Here is a 24,183-nt window from a genome sequence, read left to right on the forward strand (position 1 = left end):
AGCCCAGCAATTTAACCTCCTCACCCACTGGCCAAAGCTCCTAAGGAGTAGCTGTGTGCCTGGCCTCCTGCCCCTTCCTTCCCCCTGGCTGGCCTGCTTGCTGAGAGCATCTCGAGAGTTCCAAGATAACCAAGACATCAGGCAGCAGGAGACTGAGAGGAAGGCAGCAAAGCTGGAGGTAAGTAGGCCCCGAACAAAAAGTGTCGGGATCTTAGGGGAGTACTTTTTACACCTTTAAAATAGCTCAGTGATTTTCCATAAACATGTCTTGTCGGCTGAGGGTCAGAGGCGTGGAGCCCCAGCCACAGTCAGGGCTCAATAAAAGTTTATTAAAGAAAGAAACAAATTTAGGTTTGGAGAGTCCTGGCTGATAAGAAATGAGTCTGTCCTTTTTATACAAAAGCAGATCTTTTACCCATAATGTGGTTTAGGAGAAAGAGGTCACAGAGCTGGGGGGTCTGTGCTGCAGACTCCTTGCTCTAAGGCGGTAGCTCTCCATGTTATGGCCGATGTGAATGGTGTTACTGAGTTGGGCAGTGGGCAGAGCACACAGCTGACCACAGCATCGCTGCAGGGAGCTAAGAGGTCAGGGTCTAGGATCTTGATCAGTGAGCTCTGCTTATAAAACCATCGTAGAATCTAGACAACAGAAAGAAGCTCTCTTGCTTCCATGCTGTTATGAAAACCAGTGAGAACCGTTGGTCTAGTGGTGCCTCTCTCCATTGTGGGAATTCCTTAATTCTGATCTATGCACAGTCCTGTGCTTTCCTTCTGAGGGACGGATCACACTGAAGAGCCAGAACATAACAGACTTGCAGGGTGGGGAACATTACCATTTATTTATTGGCTTACTCTGAAGCAGTGTAGACCAGGTAAGTAAACTGATGCTGCATTACAATACTGGCTTATTTTCGGGATCACGTATAGCCCTTCTAGTTATGTATTGACTTATTTACATTTTGCCTTGTTCTAAAAATAATTTCAAAGCAGACATCCATTAAAAATTCTAGGTAGGGGTGCCTGGGTGGCTCAGTCAGTTGAGAGTCTTGACTCTTGATTTTGGCTCAGGTCATGGTCTTGGGGTCTTGGGATCCAGCCCCTTTTCGGGCTCCACGCTCAGAGAGGAGTTTGCTTCAGGATTCTCTCTCTCCCTCTGCCCCTCCCCCTGCTCTCTTTCTCTCTCTCAAATAAATAAATCTTAAAAAAAAAAAAAAAATTCCAGGTAGGGGGGCACCTGGCTGGCTCAGTTGGTATTGATTTCTTGGTCTCGCAGTTTTGAGTTCCAGCCCCATGTTGAGTGTGGAGATTACTTAAAAAAACAGCAAACAAACCTCCAGTTGGTGACATAGATGTGGTTTGTTTTTTTTTTAGATTTTATTTATTTGAGAGAGAGAGAATGAGAGATAGAGAGCACGAGAGGGAAGAGGGTCAGAGGGAGAAGCAGGCTCCCCGCTGAGCCGGGAGCCCGATGCGGGACTCGATCCCGGGACTCCAGGATCATGACCTGAGCCGAAGGCAGCCGCTTCACCACCTGAGCCACCCGGGCGCCCGTAATTTTTAAACACAAAGGACTGTGGCTGTCATCCAGTCTAGTGATGTTTTCATGCCCCCCTCCCTTGGACTGTTGTTACTTTTAGCTATAGCGCTCTACCCCCAAAAGGAATCTTTTGCAGAAGCAATGCAACAATCTATTTTATATAGACCAAAGCAGAGCCTTTGGGTCTGAAATACTCGAGAAATATCTTCATAGAATCCCTAAGCCCTCCTGAAGTTTCCAGAAAGAGGTTCAGTGATTCTCTCCAAGTCCCCAGAAAGGTAATACCGGGAATGATAGCCCAGGCCTCTGATCTCCAGTCTGGGGCTCTGTCGCCTAAACAGTGGTTAACTCTTTAGACAACTCTTAAAGACTGGGCCCCTGCTGAGACAGGCTAGTTCTGATTGCCAACTGATGCATGAGTGTGCAGTCCAACAGCTGGTAGTAACAGGAACATCCACACAGCACAAAATATGCAAAAAGAATAGCTGGAAGACCAATTATTCACCAGTTGTCACCTTGGATGCCTTAGTAACAGGGCAAAGTTGAGTGCTTAATGCAAAATTCAAATGAGTTTTGGGAGATTTGAGAGGGTACAATGTTCTCTTTACACCTGGAGAGGTAGGGAGATATTTGCCCTTGAGATTCTTCTTAAGAAGAGAAAGATAGGGAGGGCAGCATAATTTGGGTTTGTAATCTCTCTTACTCTGGTTTAACCTATAAAGAATTGAGGAGAAAGTGATTAGTATCCCATTTCTACCTAAGAAGTAACATCTCCCCAGAACCATCAGGAACCTTCTTCACTTTGAGTAAGTTAGCAGTGGGTTTTCTCTAGCTTTACTTCAACAAAACAAGGTTTTGAAGGATGAATAGAAGTTTGCTAGGCAGAAAGGGAAAGGAAGGACATTCTAGACATAGGGAACAGTATTGATAATGATCCACAAGCATGTGGCCTATCTTGATGTACCACAGTGAAGCACACAGTACTGCTGAAGATTCTTGCCAGAAAAGCTGAACTTGAATCTAATAAAGCCTCTTGAGCTAACTTCCACTTACAGGAGATATGGATGGGGGAATGCCGTATTTCTTAAGAGATGTACACTGAATTATGTAGTAAAAATACAGAATGCCTGTTATTTGCTTTAAAATACTTGAGCAAAGAATAATAAATTATTTCACATAAAAAATTAAAGCCAAATGATACAGTGGCATGAAGCACAGTATGTTAGGGAGACATCTACCAGATTCCTACTACTGCCTGAACCAGACCCTTGTTTTATTCACCTGGCACATTTGTCTGGCATATCATAATCAAATATTTGTTGCATGTAAGATACATAAATTATTGCATCTAATCCTCTAGCAACCCTTGGAAGCATGATCCCTATTTTACATGAGGTGACTTGCCCAAGGTCACAAGATTCAAATCCAGAGCCACTTGACTTCACCTTCATAACACACACCTGTAGAATTTGGCATAAGTTCAGGAACTGTATTAGCAGGTGGTAAAACAAATTCTAGCTAGCATCCTATAATATGGAGATCAGCCTCCTTTTCCACACTTCTGCAGGCTGCAACTCATGTTCCATGCCCAAACTCAAGCCGTTTCTGCTAGCATACTGCACACATTTCATTCACGGAGATCTATTGAGCTACCACGTGGGACAGGCATTGTGTTTTGGGGTGTTTGGTGTCCCAGGTGTTCATTATGCACGTCCCCTCAGACCATACACACACTTGAGAAGTGAAGCCAGCCCTTCTAGATTATCAAATTGTTGCCAAACACAGGAATGGAAACATACTAGGTGAGCAACAGAGGCTTGAACATCACATCTCTATCCTTCTCATTATCTGATCTATTAGAAACTTAAGCAAAACTTGCAGAGCTCACTCTGGGCTATTTGTCCTCCCTACAGGAAACAACTTGTGGTCCAGCCTAATAGAGCTTTCTGATTTTTTTTTTTTTTAAAGATTTTGTTTATTTGACAGAGAAAGACACAGCGAGAGAGGGAACACAAGCAGGGGCGTGGGAGGAGAAGCAGGGTTCCCGCGGAGCAGGGAGCCCGATGCGGGGCTCGATCCCAGGACCCTGGGACCATGACCTGAGCCCAAGGCAGACACTTAACGACTGAGCCACCCAGGAGCCACCACTTTCTGACCCTTTTACTATAGCCCTGCACCTTAAAAACAAATGAAATATGTGAACACAACACTAAATGCCTACATATTAGTTCTTCTATTAGATCTTTTAAAAAGAGAGAAGCAGGAGGGATTGGTGAATAAAAACAGAGGAACTCAAGTGCTCTACTTTCTTAACAGGAATATTGGGCACCAGTTTGACCCTGGTGACCCATAGAACCATTAAGTCAGCTCACACGATGCCCTAACAAGTTTCTAGGTCTCCTGCTCATTGCTGAGACACATCCCTGGCTTCCTGCCTCAAGCTTGGGGCCAATCTCCCATCAACACAGATCTCCCACTAATACCAAATGCAGACCTCTGGCCTCATACCCGGCACCCAGATCCCTGGCTTCCTTAACTACAATCTTAAGATTGAAATCTACTTATTCCTCTCAGCATCTTGTCAAATCATAAAATCTGCTTGGTCGGGATAAGAGTAAAACTGTTGTTTTATTTTTGCTTTTAATACAAAACTGTTGACATGGGCAGTGACTGAGGGCCGAGGCAGAGTTATCCAGAGTCTACAGTGCTCTTCTGCATATACAACCCAATCAATTTCCATTGCTGAAAGGAAGACCCTCTCATTCATTAGCTTCAGGGGAGCACAAATCTCAAGTGTCCTGCTCCAGCCAGAATCCTTTTACTTCCCTTCTGTGAAACTCAGCTGGAGTTAAATAATTGTTCATGCTTCCTTGAAGCAGTGGTTCAGAATTACCAAGTCCTGACCAGCATCGGCACCACTTTGGAATTTGTTACAAATGCACATTATTTATGGGCGCTACCCACCTTCTGAATCAAAAACTGTTTCAGCACACCCTCCAGGTACTCCTGATGCTGGCTGAAGTTGGTAACTACGGCCTGGAGGCAGCATCAATCACTTATCAGTTAACTCTTGAGAAAGGCAGGCATTTCTTCTTGGCACTTATTCTCTGGGTCTTGATTTTTCTTATTTTAACATAATGACCTTTCCCCATTTTATTCCACCAGAGCATGCTAATTAGAAGCAAAACTATTGCTTAATTTTTTTTTTAAACTTTGCATTCCCAAGTTTACATTTTCTTTTTGTGTCTATGTCCTTGAAAACCTAGGGCAACCGGTCTGTTCAAAGAGTGGTTGACTTTCTGATCCCCAAGACTGTTTTCACTTTATTAGATCTTTGCAATTCTGAAATTAGGCTTCTTTCCCACGTAAGTGTTCCACATACATATATTCCACATTCCTTTACACTTGGAAATACACACATAGGCTCACGGGCAGAACAGGTGTCTACCTTTCATAGGTAAGAAAACTGAAGCTGAGCAAGACGAAGCCTACAACCAGGGAGTGGCAGAGCTGCAAGTTCAAGTACCCGGTAGAGTCCTTGGCTCATAGCAGGCACTCAATAGTGAATGAGTGAATGAATGAATGAACAAATGAACATGTAAGTTAGACCTTTTGCTTCCAGGCTGCTACTCTTTCCACTTAAGTCACACCGTCTCTCAGAGATCTTTGCAGTGAATCCTCCAAGGTTCTTACCGAGTTCCAGGATAGCTGAAAGAACACCCATGTGTCAAGGACAATGGCTGAAACGCAGGGCCTTCTCTGAAGACCCTCAGGTCTAGGATGGAGAAAGAGAGCTAAGTACTAAGTCCCGATGGGTAAAAAACCAGGTGATGTCGGCTGAAAATGAGAAACAGGAGGTCTAGTCTCTGCCAGGCCCCTGAGTTCTTCGAGTCCAAAAGTATGGAATGAATGGCAGGTATTTTTATAATAAACGCCAACTTCCAGGATACACATCCACACATTCTCAGAAATGAGTTTAACCTGAGCCTCATTAAATGGGTTTAATTCCTCTACATCTGCGTCAAGGAAAGAAAATCAGGCTGCCCTCTAAGTTAAATTTCAGTTGGCTTCAAACAAACCTCTTCAGGTTTTCACCAATGACATCTAGGAAACAATGGCAGATTGTCACAGAAAGAAAATTGATTTTTGTGTATATACAGTCAAGTATCTATTAACAACAGGGCGTTTCTGAATAGCTTAGGTGACAGTGACGGCTCTCCTCAGTCAGTGGCACAGTATCACAAGCAAGAGCAAAGCGAATGCCCTAGCAAAGCAGAGAACCAGGCCAGCCTCCCACAGCCCCGCATCTCAAACAAATGAGCCTATAGCATGTAATTTTATGTCTGAATTAGCAAGAAAATTACTAAATCTTTAGTTCAAATTATAGTACTTAACCCTTTTGATAAGCATTTGAGTAAGAACCCCAGATATTCCTGAAATAACTGTATTTCCAGCTCACACAAAAGAATTTAAGGGTCTAGAGTTGTCAGGCCTATTATAACTTTTTTTTTTTTTTACTCAGGGCTCAACCTTTGTATTTAGTAATTCGTATTGCATGAAAGCCCTCAATAAGCCTCTTTGCTCGCTGAGTAAATCCTAACTCTGCCCTGCTTCCAGGATTTAAGTACTTCCTTGGTAGTCTTAGGCCAAGGCCATGATAATGTTGCAGAAACAGTGTCTGAGGACAAAGGAATGATAAAAGAATTAATCTTTATAGAATCCTTCAAGCAATGTGGAATAAAAGCATCACTCTCAAAACAGGGGGTCTCCCCTTTTTTCTAGAGGGCATTAAGGGACTCACTGCTTGGCAGTGACCAAGTTCCCAAGATCCACTACCTGGATATAACCTAAAACTTGAGAAGTAGCAATCCACTACCATTGCTTTAATCTCCAAAAAAAGGGGCAATGTCGCGCAGGAGCTGGGTACCAACGTGAAAGTAGGCTACTCAGCTTCAAATCCTGAAACCCACTACCTGTCCTAGCTTTTTTGCTTGTTTTCTCCTCCATAAATCAGGAGAAAAAAATCTAACCCCCAAATTTCAAGAAATGGAGTTATATTTGTGAAAATGCTTTAGAAAAGAACCTGTTGAGGTTGAGATGGGAAAGTCGGGCCTCAACATGCTGGTCTGAGACCACATGTAGCAGTGTGAGTGGAAGCCTGGGCTGGAACTGTGGCCCTCCTACTGTAAGAAAGCACTGAGCATGATGAATACGGATTATTCAATGGCCTTCAGCGGAAAGCATACACAACAAACATATCTGAATCATAAATTTGACAAATAATGCTTGGCAATGAATGTTATTTCCTTACTTTCTGAAGATTGTCAAAGGGCTCACACCTTAAAAAAAAAGAAAAAAAATCAGAGAAACATACATTAAAGCCTTCATTTTCTAAATCTGAGTGACCAGAAGAGAGTAATTTTCATTGAAAATCCTTTTCAATTTAGCCAGTACAGAATTGCTGAAAATTGGCTATTTGCATCTAGTTCTTCTGTCTAGTTTCAGGCCAAACATTAGCTAGTTGCTGGGCCCTCAGGTAAGTCAGTTGGTCTTTCTGGACTTGTTTACATACCATGAGTTAGGTCCAACATATCCTAACAATTTCTCGAGCTGCTTTTGAGGTTTTACTCAACAGGCAAAACTGACAGAGTAAGGGGATTGGGGGGAGTTGAGGAAGAGGCAAAACAAAAACAAAAACAAAAAACCCCCAAGCTTCCAAATAGGACAGAACAGAAGATGAATTACTAATTGTATTTATTCACTCCAGTAAGCAAACTGAAGCACCTTCAGCAGGAACAGTGGCATAGAAATGAACTTGGTATGGGATCAAAGTTCACACTCTAGGTCTGCCACAAGACACATAACTTTGGACAAAGAATTTCATTTTTTTTTCTGATCAGATGTCCCATCAGTCAAGGGGAAATGTACTTGGCAAGGCAGTTGAGAGGATTAAATATGAACGTGCATAGCACTTGACCAGGCACCAGAATCTACTCCATCAATACTGGTTCCCTTAAGTAAAGCAAAAGGGCTGGAACATTTATGGACGTGCTTAAGGTGTTATAATTTTAAACTGAAGATGAGGAATCCTCCAGCTTTTTTCTCTGGGTATTTATTATTTATTCCCTTTAAAAACATCAGTTCTGAAGGCATATAGTCATTGGCAAGTAAAATGCGGATAAGCAGTAAATGGCAAGACTGCTTCAAACTGGATTTCATGATGATAATGATCTTTGTATCTTCAGGTCCTATAGGTTCCCTAAGCTCCCACTGAATGGATCCAAAAAAGCTCATTGTGGTTTATACTGGAACTTAATTGCAATGTCCTCAAAATTCAATAGTACTACACATGGTACACATACAGGGTAACTGTCCTCTTGCAAAGCTCATTAAATACAAATTAGAGAAGGGAAGACAACAGATGTATGTCAGAAGAAAACATACAGCATAACTGCCTTCACCAGTTTAAAGCGAAAATCCTCCTAAACCATTTAAAGAATGATGAGGTTAAATGTTAGTTTTAATATATTCAGATGGCAATCACCTATAATCAGTCCAAGTAAAATCAGGCTCACAATCTGACAGAAACAATCACATGTCCATGCCTGACATAGGCCTCAAATGTTTTTCAATGTTTGGCTCAACTCCATAAAAATCAGTGCATTTAAAAATAAGTGACTACAATTCTGATTTTCTCAAATTATTTTACTCTTATACTAGAATTTTTACACCTTTCTAGTGTTCTTCATGATTTAAAAAAAACCAAAGTAACAGTCTCTACTGATAAATATTTAAAGTTATATACCTGAGTATATTTTACCAATTCTGCCCCCCCAACCAAAAAGTAGTTTTTCTTTTCCAATCTAAAATCGACAAATCATAGCTCACTGTACTGTATGTTGGAACAGAAATCCCCAATGCTTCTATTGTGGATAGTCAATGTTAGAATGCAATCCCCCCAAATTATTTTGTTATTAAAACCGAAAGGATATTAAAAAAAAAACCACCCTGCCAATTAAGCTCGAACTGCAAAATAGGTAGTTAACATTTAACACTTCTGATGTCTGAAAGTAATTTAAAAAGTTAAATACAAACACGTCTTTGAACCTTCCCTCCGCCAGAAACTTTATTCACGTATTCCTTTCCCCTGAGAAAAGATGTTTTCTCTCCTACTACTAAGTTCTCAGCAGTGTTCTACAAATATCCTCTCTATCTATTGCAGGGAAGCCCCAGAATCAGAGGGTCAAAGGAGATACCACAAGGCTGGACTCCTTTTAAAAATGCCACTTTCTCCTAAAGCAAGGAGAGATTTACATGAGACTAAATGCTGAGAATAACCTTTTTAAGAAGGAAGGCTACTTTGGGGGCGTCTGGGTGGCTCAGTTGGTTAAGGTCTGCCTTCGGCTCAGGTCACAGTCCCAGGGTCCTGGGATGGAGTCCTGCATCGGGCTCCCTGTTCAGTGGGGCATCAGCTTCTCCCTCTTCCTCTGCCCCCCAACTCCCTCTGTTCATGCTTGCTCTCTCTCAAATAAATAAAATCATAAAACAAAACAAAACAAAAAAAGAAGGCAGGCTACTTTGGTAACTCAGTGATTACACAGTACTTACCAGTACTTGTTAAGATGTGATAATCCTTTCTCCTAATTCACAATGTTCTTCCTATGTTCACTGAAATTTTTATTTAAAAAGTAGTGTCATACTGATTTAGATTTTTGGGGACCAAAGTCCATATTTAAATGGATATTTTCCCAAGTCCCATTCAATTCTCTTTTCATCATCACATTTTAGGAAATAAAGGCTAATTCCACACAGCTGAATTTTTCAGATTATCTTCTGACTTTAAAATAAATTCTCGGGTCAATACTTAAGACAGGTTAGTGTAACAGCCCATGTGATATTATAAAACCAAAACTATTTGAAACTCACTAATGGTACAACTGAATGTTTAAAAAACTGAATTATTTGAAAACGAAGTAATATATACTCTCAAACTTTGACATTCTGCTTGAATATCCACTGAAACATACTTCTAACACCAGCCAAAGCACTCAAACTCACATAATTAACTTTTCTAATTTCAAAATGTCCACTTTATTCCATATAACACTTAACTAGGGATCATTTACATCTGAGGAAGAGATGGCCCACACAACTGATCTATGGTAAAACACTAACTCTAAAACATATAGTCCAATTTTATACGTTTCCAGGCATCTCTAGACAAGTGAATCACAATGCAGGCACAAATTATTACATTTTTCGTAAGATAAAAGGGAAGTATCAATAAACTTCAGAAAGTAGTAAATTCATCTGTCCCTTAAAATGAGTGTGCAACCTTTACAAAGCCATAGTAAATGGTTTATAAAATGTAGTTTTATTTTACGTTACTCTGCTGTTACATAGGGCATAACATTTCCACAAGGCTTTTTTGGGACTACAGTCAATGATTAGCAACACACAATAGTGGTCCAACTCTCTACATGACAATCACTAGACAAACTGGACACCCTCTCATATGTGCACAAATCTGCATGGAAAAGTACTAACGTTTTAGACCTGGACTTGTGTACTTTCTTTTCCCTTTCTAGTGTAGTAAGAAATGACATGCATCTTACTTTGCCAAAAGCAATGCTTGTGTTCTGGCAGCAACATGCTACTTCTATTACATAGTAAAGTGAATACCAGAACTACAAAGGCAGGAGGTGTAAGTGAATTTTTATTGGGAAGGGAAGTTGTCAACTTAAACAGCAGCAATGAAGAAAGAATAAGGAAACTTCCTGTTGTCACAGATATACAAGACCTCCATCATATATGATACAGGAGGCATTTCAATTTGTGACCCCCAGCGCAGAAATGCCAAATGCTTTTCCATTCAATCGAATACTTCTGGATTCCTACCAAAAACGAATACATTAAGAGCAAGGAAAAGTTGCTTACTCAAAGGAAACCCCTGAAGAAGAGTAAGGGAGGGAATGTAGAAATTAAGTTATGTAGAACACTTTGTAAATTGTAATGACTACATTTTCATATCTTCATAGTAATACAAAACACAGTCTACTTGCAGAACTGGTTCAGATTACTTCAATACCAGATACATTTTTAGTCCTCTACATAAGTGTTTGGAAGTTACTTATGTTTATATGAAATGAAGCTATTAATACTTTTCTACAGCAGTAACTGCACACCAGGAAGGCCAAGACAAACACAAATCAAGGAATGGAGTTTTCCCAAAGCTGCGGTGTGAAAAGACTATAAACAGTTGATTCCATACACAAGAATGGGTTTCTTTGCTATAGGAAATCCAAATAGAATAAGGAATGGAGATGAGTAAAAAGGTTTCTTGAGGGGAAGAAGGATGACCACCCTGTATGCATTTAGTTTTCTGCCCCTTCTGCCGCATCACATTCTTCTCCTGCACTGTCTGATGTCCATAACTAGGAAAAAAAAAATCATAATAAGTTATCCAGACAATAGAGACTGTGACTAAGAATGGAAGTTAGATTTCTCAAAATCCCAAACACCACCAACTCCTCCTCCAAAGTATATCTTTGTAAACCTTTCACTATGCATTTACAAATGACACACAAACATACACTATTTGAATACATTTTTAAAGTTTTCTTTTTTAATAGTATAATTAAAAAAAAAGGCAATATCCTTAGAATTTAACAGTATCTCCATTCACAGCAGCCGAATAAGGCAAAAAAATTTTAACCACAGTCCTAATAACAGTTTCCAAATATTTGAGAGGCTTTTTCCATTATATGGAAAAAGGGGCGGACCTACTGTGCGTGTGGCCAAGGGTTAAATGGGAGCGGGTGATGGAAGTTAGAAGGACGTAGCAGTGGGTGTGAAGGTGCACGGAAAGCACTCCTGAATTAGCTAGGATGTTAAAACAGAATTGATCGCCAAGAACTCTCCAATTTCAGGATGGAACAATGAAGTGAAGAAGGGAATCGTCAATAGTTATTGACTACAATCAACAGTTCAAAAAAATGAATTACTATTAGATCAACACCAAGAGACTAGTGGCATTTCTAGCATTCTAGAAAAGCTAGAATCTTAAATAATCCTTAAGTTATTGTTAAAATACTAAAATAAATAAAAAAGTTGTCTCTGTAAGAGAAAAAATAAAACCAGCTAAAAGATACAGCAGCTCCATAGTATTCCTAAGAGGTGTATTGGCTCAGTTTGCTTTTCTTCTATGGAAGTGTTTTGTGCCCATCATTCTACTGTTACCCCACAAGAACAGGGAATTCTAATGGCTTGGAATGAAGTGTCACCATTTCCGTGTTCAGCAAAGTTGAACAGATACGGTATTAACATAACATTAAATAAATAAATAAATAAATAAATACATACATAAATAACCCTTTCTAGCAAAAGATAAAGCTCCAAACTGAAGGCCTGGAGAACTACATTTATACTAAAAGGTACAGTCTCTTCTGCCACGTTTTGTCTAAAACTGTTGACATATCAAATTTACTTGAACCTATAAAAGAAGCTAAGTAAAGTTCAAATTTTATTTTTTTTCTCCGTTACTTTTCCCTTCATTATCTGCCTATCCAAGAAGTAGGGAGAAAAACAAAAGACAAACAAAGATTATTAAGTGGAACAGGTTTTGGCCTAGAGGCACAGGTGGAATAAATGGAAGTTAAGGTTTATTCCCCATCAAATGCCTGTAAGACATGTAGATTTCACAAAGGAAATTTTTATTAAAACAAGGCACTTCAACGTGATTTTAGGAAAGCTTATAGTCCCTAACTTGCTGTAGCTAATTTACCAAAAGGAAGAAAATACTGCAACCATGACAACTTTCTATATTAACATATTTTATCAACATCTTCATTCCAATGAAATAGTGATGTTAATATTAAGAGTTCCTACAATCTTAGAACCTTCTCAGGAAGGTCTAGGTCTGATAAAATGCCTATTCAACTTGAAAATCTGCCCACAAAAGAACAGTTGGCCAATACAAAATACTAACAAGCACTTAATAATTTTACTTACATATTTCTATATTCATTTTCTAAGAGAAAGTGTAGCTCTTACATAACTGTCCCAAAAGATAGGGAGACTGAAGGAAAATAGAAGTACCTTTCTTCTTAAAAAGAAAATAAAATTAAAAAGAAGGAACAACTCACTGTTAGGTTGTCTCTAAGCAACTGCATGATGAGGGTGCTGTCTTTGTATGAATCTTCATTCAGTGTATCAAGTTCTGCAATGGCCTCATCAAAAGCCTGGTAAATATTAATAGCCACGGTAAACAATATTTGCATGAACACAAACTGATTACAATTACAAACCATTTTTATAAAATAGGTGAACATCCACTTTATGTTCTACTATCAATTAAAAACAAAACTCAATGAATCATTTCCAGAGTTCCAGTTTATCACAATGACCTTATCAGTATGAGTAAGAACTTATGAGAATGACCTGAAACTTACTGTTTTAGCCAGTGTGCAGGCAAGCTCTGGGTTATTAAGGATCTCATAGTAAAATACAGAAAAGTTAAGAGCCAGCCCCAGTCGGATTGGGTGTGTGGGCTGCATCTCTTTCTTGCTTATATCAAAAGCTTCTTGGTAAGCTCCTTGGGAATTATCTATCGTTTCTGTGAAGGAGGAAAAAAAAAAAAAAAGCACAATACTGAAAATATCCATCAAGTATAGAGCACATTAATCTTTAACATATGCTACTACCTCGTGTAGAGCTGGATTTTTCTCTGTGGCCTTCCTTTAAAACCATAGCAGCAAACCAAAAACATTACCTCGTACTGGGTTACTGAGAAACTAGTTTATAATGTTGCTTGCTTCAGCTTTAAAAAAAACCCAACAACATGAGATAGTGCAATCGGATTTTTCTAAATCTGTGACTAAAACAATTTTCTTTTTCCATATCTTTTAATTTTACTAATTGGAAATGCAGCAATTTAAAAATAATTTGACTGATATATGTCAATAATATCTCAATAAAGCTAGAAAAAATTTTGGCTGTAATACCTCTTCTCAAAATAATGAAAACACTTTACAAATCACAAAAATAGAGATTTTGGTGGTGGTGATCTTTGTAAAGACAATACTGATCCTTGGTGTGAAAGGCAATATGAAAGTGTCAATATACAGAACAAAATCTGCTCTGACCAGAGGTTGATTACTGGCCTAATAAAAATGTCACCTTCCTGAAAATACCGTTCAATAATTATTACCAATATTACCCTGACTGTACCCATGCTTTCAAAAGGGTAAGTCGGTTTTCTCCATGAGACCACTGGCCCATTACAGCTTTAGAAATACCGACCAGAACAGAAATGTAAAGTTAGCCTTTTATGGCCTGAATATGTGCATTTTCCTCCCTCTGAAATGGCATATTTATTGATCTAAATACGGCTGGTACAGCCCTCACACAGTAAGGAGTTCTTGCTGTTTGGCATATAAGGAAATACTACATTGAGTAGTAGTAAGGTCTCTCAGCTCCTAGGCTATAAATACAGACTATCTACGAGTCCCAGACTATTGGAGTATTCCATGGAGAGGAAGAGAAATGCCAATGAGCCAGAGAGGGCTAAATCAGATTAATGCTGGGGCTATGTCCCAGTCTTCCAGAGACATCCTTGTGACTTGCAAATATCTGTCACTTTCAGCTTTGCTATCTTTATGACAACAGAAATTATACATCAATAAGTTTAGTACACAAATTTTACTACAGCGGGATACAACAGTTTTTTCTTTGTATCTTCAATTACACTGATATTTGGGATGGTGAACTGTTCCACTTTCAGTTAGTACCTCTGTGAGGGAAGCCACAGTAACTACTTGAGGGTGCACACTCTTTTTGGATGGGGCAAAATTAAAAACAAAATAATGAGCCCACTGGAAATAAGGAATTAGGTGCAACATCTACCTAGAACTTGATAAATACGGTAGCAGGCACATACACAAAATTTAATAGGACCTCAGCTACTAATACTCCCAGAGACTGAGTCCACTGCTAATAAATCACTCTGATCTTTTTACAATCAAGTCCAGCAATTCAGTTATTCTCTTTCCCATATCTATATTTTCTGTGACAAATTATATACCAGCAACCTCTCATCTCACCTCTCTTCCTCAGAAATTAGCAGTCAATGTAATGATCCTTCAAAATAGGCAGGTAGTAGTTAATAAATTAGTATGTCAAACAGAAAGAGTACAACATCCTCTTTCTATATTCTGTATGTAACTTCCAGTGAAGTTTCAAGGTACAATGACACAAAAGGCCGTATGACAACACAATCTCTCAAAGCATATGCAAATGACTAGGAGGCTAAAAATATGCTTAACCAAATTCTGAAGTATAAAAGATTAAGCCTCTTTTTTTTATTATTATTACTTTTTAAGTAGGCTCCACCCCAGTGTGGAGCCTATCGCAGAGCCTGAATTCAGGACCGTGATCCAGACCTGAGGTGCCAAGAGTAGGATGCTTAACCGACGGAGCCACCCAGGCGCCCAAGATTAAGCCTCTTTTAAATAATATCTTAGCAGATTATAATCAAAGAGTTTATGAGTTTTTCAAAAACAGTACATAATGTAAATTCATGATTGTTTGCATTTTTGAGAACATTAAGGTAACATTAATTTTCTTTTATGTAGATTCCAAGATTTTTTTTTAAGATTCCAAGATTTTAACAAAGTTACAGAGGGCCTGGAGATTACACAGAGACTACTGTCGCAGGATCCCATTTATCCTGCCTTCCTTTTTTATTTTTGATTTTACCCATAAACCAAACAAACTTACGTTTTCGATCATCACCACATGCAACTTCAGCAAGGTACCGGAAGTAATCTCCCTTCATTTTCAGATAGAAGACCTTACTCTCTGGATTAGTTGCATTGGCTATTAAATACTTATCCAACAATTCCTGAAAGAAAGAAGATAAAATATGAGTACCAATAAAAAGCTATTTTATTACAGACAAGAACAGTGATATGCATTTGAATCATTAACTACCACAGTAACTACAACCACACTGCCTTGGGCTTGAAGCATGGGCTGAGAGCAGGGGTCACGTGGTTGTCATTAGTTGAATGCTTTGGCTCACAGCGAGTCCTAGTTTCTAATGGTAGAGCTAGGTTACATCAAACACTAAATAGAAAGAGGCTGTCTTTTCACCCATCGATTCATTCAAGCAAGCATTTCTTGGCACCGGCTGGGTGCCGGCTGCTGTACTTGGCCAGAGGGGATACAAAGAATGAAGTTCTTGCCCTCAAGGAGCTCACAGCTTAGTAAGAAAAGCAGTAAGTACACCAATACCATATGCCAGGCATTAAGAGATACGTGAATAAGGGACAATGGCAACACAGAGAGAGCATCTTGCTGTGCTGGAGGTGGCCGTTGGTTAGACAGGCCTTCCCTGAAGGGATATTTGACTTGTTAAGAAGGAACAGTAGGAATGTAGCAGTTTGAAAGTGCGGATGTGCAACCATCTTTTTAGTTGTGTGTGTGTGTGTGTGTGTGTGTTTTTAAAAACTCTAGGCCTAATGTGGGGCTTGAACTCATAACCCCAAAATCAAGAGTCACATGCTCTACTGACTGAGCCAGCCAGGCGCCCCTGTACAATTATTTTAGAGAGGGGAAAGAACATTTAAGACTTCAAGTATGAAGAACAGTACAATCACAGAACAAGTCAGCCAGCATGGCCCAGAGCAGAGCAGTGCTCATTCAAAATAAGGGTAAGTACAGGGATCAAGAGAAAGCAGTCTAGAAATACATATAGCAATCTGACAGTCATGTCTACTGAAAAGAATTATTTGAAAAAACTGGGTAGCAATTAAGTATGTCTTCATTCCCTATTTTATTCAAAGAAATGTACACTCGATCCAATGAGCTGGTGCCCCTCAAACTGAGGGATTTGTACAAGGTGTCCCAGAAGAATAAAAAGTTGCAAAAGAGGGGTGCCTGGCTGGCTCAGTCAGTGGGGCATGCAATCTTGATCTCCGAGTTTTGAGTTCGAGCCCTGCACTGGGTGCAAAGATTACTTAAAAATAAAATCCTAAAAAACAAAAAGTCACAGAAGACAAATACGATAGATCTTTTTGGACTATCAGTTTTACTTGATAGTCTTTTTTTTTTTTACTTGATAGTTTACTTGAATCTTTTTGTCATAAAAAATATTATGGGGGAGTGGAGGGGTGGGTTAGCCCGGTAATAGGTATTCAGGAGGGCACATACTGCATGGAGCACTGGGTGTTATATGCAAACAATGAATCATGGAACACTACATCAAAAACTAATGATGTAATGTATGGTGACTAACATAACAATAAAAATAAATTTAAAAAAATATTATGGAGTAGAATAAAATTCTCATAGAAATTTTTTTTTTAAAGATTTTATTTATTTATTTGAGAGAGAGAGAATGAGAGATAGAGAGCACGAGAGGGAAGAGGGTCAGAGGGAGAAGCAGACTCCCTGCTGAGCAGGGAGCCCGATGCGGGACTCGATCCCGGGACTCCAGGATCATGACCTGAGCCGAAGGCAGTCGCTTAACCAACTGAGCCACCCAGGCACCCTCTCATAGAAATTTTAAGATACTAATACCTACCTCATAGGTTTGTTTGGGAAATAAAACCAATATATGGATGTGAAAGCATGGTACAGTTTCTTTTTTTTTTTTTAAAGATTTTATTTATTTCTTTAACACAGAGAGACACAGCGAGAGAGGGAACACATGCAGGGGGAGTGGGAGAGGGAGAAGCAGGCTTCCCGCTGAGCAGGGAGCCTGATGTGGGACTTGACCCCGGGTGACCTGAACCGAAGGCAGACACTTAAGGACTGAGCCACCCAGGTGCCCCCATGGTACAGTTTCAACATGTTAAGTGCTCAGTGCTAGTGATTAGCCAGTCAGATGTTCTCATTCTTCTGTCTCGGTGCAAAGTTTGAGAAGCAGTGATCTAGGCAATGTGAAACTAGTGAAAAAGTTTAAGCAAGGAACAGACACAACCATGTTTGCATTCTGGAAAAATAGCCACTGATATTATCAATAAACATTATATAAAAATACCAACTACAATACAAAATTAGAAGTTTGGAAGAACGCATTTGAGACTTTCAAATTCACTTAAGTATATTACTGAAGAAGTAAAAGAGGACTGTTTACAGATTTTTAAAAAAAAGGCTAAGAAAAGGTTTAGAAAATGTAGTTCTAACTCAGGAACTTTCCTGTTGTTTATCTAAATATGGCCTAAACAAAATGTGGTGGTTACATCCATAAGTTATTTTAAAGGAAATAAACAAAAATATATTAAAAAAAGAAAAACGTTGTATTTTAAATCCTTAATTTTTAAAAGTTTACATAAAGATATTTTAAAAGGGCCCAAAGCTCAGGCAAAATTTTTAATTTTAAAATTATACCTAACAAAGCCCCAGAAGTCTATATGTTACAAAATTGGCAAACTCTATCAAAACTGTGGCTTCAATCTGGAAAGCTGCCGGACCAGGAACACAGCGATAGAGGTCAGTAAGGGGCACACGCAAACACGAGAGGCAAGCATGAAAACTAATGCTTCCACACCACCATCCTCTTATCTGAGAAGATTCAAAAGATCAGGTTTGTAAGAATTTCTTCTGCTCAACGTTACCAATTTTAATAGTTATTAAAATGAACCTGAGAAACTCTTTCCCAGAGTCTTAGAAATTCGTACCACTTTAACTTTTTACTCTAATACCATTTTTATCTATCATGGATGACTTTCAATTTACAAACTATTTTGGGGAACATCTGAATTTAGGATTTTTGCAGGGAGGGAGGGCAACAGTGAGACTGCCACAAAAAGTTTCCTTGTTTTGAAATCTCAAACTGACTCATAGTCATCCTTTTTCTTTTTTAAGATTTTATTTATTTATTTGAGAGAGTGAGTGAGAGAGCAAAGAGCAGGGGCAGAGGAAGAGGAAGGCTCCCCACTAAGCAGGGAGCCCAACTCAGGGCTCGATCCCAGAACCCTGGGACCATGACCTGAGCCCAAGGCAGACACTTACCCAACTGAGCCACCCAGGCACCCCAGTCATCCCTATCTTAAAAGAAAAATTAAACAAGAGTGGATTCTGAGAAGTTGTATTAAATAATGCAAACACAGTATTTATTCTGTGGGAATCACCACCTCTGCCTGTACCCAAACTGAGGAACTATAATGTAAAACAAAGTGCCCCTCACTTTTCTTTTTCTTCCAACTGAGTCAGTCTGTTAAGAAAAGATCTCAGAGGATCTCCAAAAAGGTGCCAACTCTGGTGAAGACATGTAGTCATAAAAAAAAAGTTACTCGGTACCTTTAAGACATAGCACTTTGTGATGAAATGTGGTATAAGTGTGGTAACAGAGGCTGAGAAAAGCCTGAGTAGAGTGAGGACTTGGGGTGAGAAGAGAAATATGACTCTAGCACTAATCTGCCCTCAGTCCCACAGCCAGATGTGGGCGTGCTCCTGAAGATGGCTTACTGGCTTTCCAAAGATTTTTGGAAAGCTGCTCAACAGCTACTGCACTAGTAACTACACAGCCACTTATGAGCTAAACTCTTCCTTTCTCAAATTACTAACTTCGATTACTAGAGCTTGCATACAGCCATTATATACGAATGACAACACGGGCTTTTATAAAGTGACTTGTACATTACTTCTACCCTGGAGTTTCAGCCAGGTAATATGGTACTTCATCAGATGCCACTAGCTCGTTGCGAAGGAAAAAACAGTTACAGAATAGTTCTGTCTTTCCACATGCTATCAGCAGTACAGATGTGTATTTTAGCCCCAAAAGACAGTGGACTCTACTTCATGTCTTACCAAAATGACCATGGCTATTATCAGGTAGTATCAATACCAGTATTAATTATGAATGCCAGAAAGAATAAAGGCTATAAATACTTAAGGTATATAGCCTAAGTGTACAATTTTTATTTAAAAAAAAAATCACTAAAGGGGCGCCTGCGTGGCTCAGTCAGTTGGTGAAGCGTCTGCCTTCGGCTCAGGTCATGATCCCAGGGTCCTGGGATCGAGCCCCCCATCAGGCTCCCTGCTCCGCAGGAAGCCTGCTTCTCCCTCTCCCACTCCCCCTGCTTGTGTTCCCTCTCGCTGTCTCTCTCTCTCTCTGTCAAATAAGTAAATCTTAAAAAAAACATCATTAAAAACCTCAATATGGATCAGAATGACAAGTGGCTCCCTGAATAAGAAATCTTTCCACCTAAGGTCATGGGTAAGAAGTCAGGAGAGAAAAAGGGAATCAGTTAACTACATCTATGTAGTTAAAAGCTCCCCCGCTAATTTCTCCTGTGCCTTATTCTTTTCGATTAAGCATGACATCCCCTTTGTAAATCTTCAACCCACAGATTTTATGATCCTGAAAGCCTTGGAGAGCTAAGACTGGGGTTCCCTCCAGCACTGACTTAGGTAGAAGGCAAGTGATACATTCCTTTTAGAAAATTTAAGAGATTTTTTGAAGATTTTATTTATTTATTTGAGAGCAAGAATCTCAAAGTGACTCTCCACTGAGCATGGAGCCCGACACAGGGCTCAATCCCATGACCCCTGAGATCAAGACCTGAGATGAAATCAAGAGTCAGACAAAACTGACTGAGCCACCCAGGTGCCCCGAAATCTGAGAGATTTGTAAAGAAGTCAGTGTACTCATTACCAAAAATTACAAGATGGACTAGTAATTGAGTTCTAGACCAAGAAACTCAAACCTGAGCAAAGTCAGAGGAAAAAATAGAGGTTACTATACAGGTCACTTTAAGAGATGCTCAAGGACCTTAGAATAAGCTTAATCTCATACAAATAGGATGGCAATAAAAATAAAGACTTGTATCAGAAAAACTGTGAAGAACTATGTAAGAAAATGAAATTGTCAAGCAATAATATTGATGTAAACTTAGTATAGTAACCATTCCTCTTCAATCCCATGTCTTCGAGAAAAGGCTAGGAAGAAAACAAAACTTCAATACCAATACTCTCTCTAGGAGTGAATTATTTTGGCATATAATAATCCTACCATCACATCAAGTTTTTCTAAACAATTCAACTGGCTTCAATGGTAATATTCCATGGCATTCAACAAACTAAACAGTATCTTTACCTTAAATTCATTTAGGTGGTTTCTGTTTTACAGACAAAATAAACTGCTTCTGTCCCTCATTACATAGCTTACTCTTTACATAAGGAACTGATTTACTGCAAAGAGTAGGTAACTGGTGAAGAGCCTTAAAATACAAACAAAATTAACAAAAGGAAACAAAAAATGTTCTAAGGGTTTTCTCTTTCCTATTAGTAACTTACTGAAATTCATGAATATATTAAACACATTCAATCTCTGACTTTAGGGCATATATACTAATCATTATCCATGTATTTTTATCCACGTATTTTTATCAGTTTAATCAGCACACATTACCGTAAAAACTCACTATATTCATTCACTCAGCAAATATTCAAGTGTCCTACATGTGCCAAGTCCCATTCTAAGCACTTTATGTATCATTTACATATATAAAGAAACCATAATAAAATCACACTGGAGTCCGGAAACGTGTCCATTAATTAAATGGAGCCAGAATTTGAAACTAGAGCCAGTATTTCTAATCACTACCCTATAAAATATGGGTTAATATAGCCAAAAATATCTAAGAGCATTTGCCCTTATGTTAGATATATAATTAGTAAAACAAACGAAGAATTAATATGGTGCACAGGGCAATATAGTTATTTAAACAACTGGAATATTTATTGAATGGTAAGAGCTAAATTCTTCTAACATTCTAACTTCAAGTATTATATATAGTACAAAGAACCACTGACATGGTATGTATGAAGAATAGTCTCTAGATAGTAACGGTCTCTTACTTGGGTTTATTAATCCAAGACATTGAAACCAAAGTAAAACTCAAGACTCAATAAGGAAGTCATATTTCAACTAGAAAATTATACAAACATAACCACCCTGATTTTGAGGGTGGGGGGGCGCTGAGGAGACTCTTCAGAAGCTGCATATGATAGGCTGGAATTACAGGGAGGGTCCAAGGAAGAGGAAGATAAAGACAAGAGTAACTTTGGGTTATTTTAGAATGTATGGTTTTAGAAATCAGATTATCATTTGTGAAAGTGACTTCTGTCATTAGCTCTGTGCTCTTGTGGCAAATCACAGCTCCTCAAAACTCTGTTTCTTTAACTATATATAATGAGTTTTAAGATCCAAAGGCCTTCCATCCTCAGAAATTACCATTCTAAGTACAGCAGCTATAGTTGAATTTCATAAAGGATTTGTTGCCTTAATCAAGGAGGCAATGAATCACCCAAAACACCATCCTAGTTGATCAGATGTCACAGCATCAATTAATCTATGGAAATGTTTTCTACCCTTAATAAAATGAATGCCTTGAACTATTAACCGCCCTTGCACTATTTAAAAATTTTACTAGTTTACAACTGTCACGTCTTGGAATCCAAGTCTTGAACTCCAACTCTGGTACCCAACTAAAAAAACCAAAGAATGAAGTAAAGTTTTTCAGAAATAGAGACCATTGACCAATGTGAGAGATCCCAAAGGCTGTGTGATTTAGTGGACATCACATGGCAGATGAGATCAGTTAGAGCTCAAGCTCAAGTTGCAAAGCCTATTCAACTTACTTTCTTAAGTCTGGATCAAACCCCAAACCTCTACAAACAAACAAACAAAAATTTTAATAATAATTGTACCAGAGGAATAGAGTGACCCTATCTCCTGGTTTGTCCAGGACAGTCCCAGCTTAAGCCTGCTGTTCCAGTGTAATCATTAATGCTACCTCTTTCATTCTTAATAAGTATCCCACTTCGGAAGATATATAATCATCCTCAAGATAAGGCATCAGTCATAATTCAGAGCATTATTTCAATACAAAAAGGTAAGGAATTAAATTTCTTGCCACTTATTTAACATTCGCATAGAAGGTGCTAAAATTTTTAGGCATGTGCTGAGAACGGAAGGCCAAGTCATGTTACTAATAGCAGTTCTTTCTCTGAACATTTTTTAATTTTTATTTTACATTATTTTTTAAAAAGATTTATTTATTTGGGAGGGAGAGGGAGAAAGAGAATCTCAAGCAGACTCCCGGCTGAGTGCGGAGTTTGACTTGGGCCTCAATCTCACAACACTGAGATCATGACCTGAGCTGAAATCAAGAAACTGACTGAGCCACCTCGGCACCCCTGAACGGCTTTTATTTTTATTTTTTAAAGATTTACTTATTTTGCGAGAGAGTGTGAGAGCGCGTGCGTGCAAGGGGGGAAGGAGGGAGGGAGGAGCAGAGGGAGAGAATCTTGTACAGACTGTGGAGGTCTGTGTTTGAAGGTTCTTGCATTCATGGTGATTCTTAGGGACAAACATCTGGCTGTTATGCTTTATACTTTAGACACGTGAACACTTACATATGGAAATACATACTGTTTTACTACAAATTACTTTCATTTCTCCCATTAGTTTTAATGTATATTATATTAACGTATCTTTAAAAATTATGTGTAGATATATCACCTACTAATTTCATTTTTATTTAGTTAAGGAGACAGAAAATACTAGTTATAGATGGGGTTATCTGAAAGAATAATTGAATAGGTGAGCCCTGCACTGGGCTCTGCGCTCAGCTAAGAGTCTGCTCATCCCTCTCCCTCTGCTCCATGCCCCCCACGCCCCGCCATGCGCGCACACTCTCTCAAATAAATAAAACCTTTAGATTTACGGGAAGGATTCTTCCTCTCTTATCTGTACCTTCTCTTGACACACAATAAGACTCTGGTTTCCATTAAAATAATGTATAACACATGGACATCACAGAAAATTCGGAAGTGATAAAGTTTCTCTCCTTTCCCTGGGTTCTTAAGTCATCCAGTTCTTCCTCTCCCTCAAGACAACCATCATTACTAGTTTCTTGTACATTTTTCCATATATTTTATACATCTAAAATCCATGTTCCCCCTCCTTCTTGTCACCATACCATACATCGTTCTATACCTTGCTTTTTCCATAATAACCCCTCTGAGATCATGCCATATCCATATATTTATAACTGCCTCTTTGTATACAGAAGAGTGCACAGTAGTCCACCAAACAGGCATACTATAATTGTTTAAATAGTCTCCACTGATGAACATTTAAATTGCTTCAAATCTTTTGGTATTTCCAACAATGTACCAAACAAATGTACATTTTACCCTTAGGATAAAATGTTAAACTGTCCTCCTCCCTGGAGGCCATTTTCAATTTACAATCCCACTAGCAATGTTATGAATGTTCCTATTTCTCAACATTCTCTGAACTCAGAGAATTATCAAATATTCCCTTTTCTCTTTTCCAGTCTAGTAAGGGAAAAATGTATTATTAGAGTTTTGTTTGTAGTTTTATTATAAATGAAGTCAAACAGTTATATGTCCTTTTCTATTAACACTGTATTTATATCCTTTGCCATTTTCCTAAACTGATTTGTAGGAACTCTTTGTAAGTTAATGATATGAGTTCATTTCCCAGATGTATCTTATATAAATTTCATGTATTTAAAGACTGGAAATTAAATGGCATTTATTAATATTTTCTATTATATTAAGTCACATATAATATTACCAACATTTCTGACCAATACGAGAAGCACAAG

The 24,183-nt window shown here is 38.7% G+C and overlaps 1 protein-coding gene across 1 annotated transcript in view; it reads right to left on the reverse strand.

Annotated features, from left to right (window-relative positions):
* Positions 1–9,883: 9,883 nt before the first annotated feature.
* The window catches only part of YWHAQ (tyrosine 3-monooxygenase/tryptophan 5-monooxygenase activation protein theta), a 36,316-nt gene continuing 22,016 nt past the window's right edge, over positions 9,884–24,183 (reverse strand). The window contains exons 3-6 of the mRNA XM_028099542.2: positions 15,314–15,437; positions 12,988–13,151; positions 12,682–12,777; positions 9,884–10,971 (exon numbers count right to left, since the gene is read on the reverse strand). Coding sequence (XP_027955343.1) covers positions 10,912–10,971; positions 12,682–12,777; positions 12,988–13,151; positions 15,314–15,437 — 444 coding nt within the window. The 3' untranslated portion in view covers positions 9,884–10,911. The remainder of the gene's footprint in view (positions 10,972–12,681; positions 12,778–12,987; positions 13,152–15,313; positions 15,438–24,183) is intronic.

This window comes from Eumetopias jubatus, unplaced genomic scaffold, assembly GCF_037043125.1.
Source record: "Eumetopias jubatus isolate StellerSeaLion01/CBP00866 unplaced genomic scaffold, mEumJub1_p1.0 scaffold_9, whole genome shotgun sequence".
NCBI lineage: Eukaryota > Metazoa > Chordata > Mammalia > Carnivora > Otariidae > Eumetopias > Eumetopias jubatus.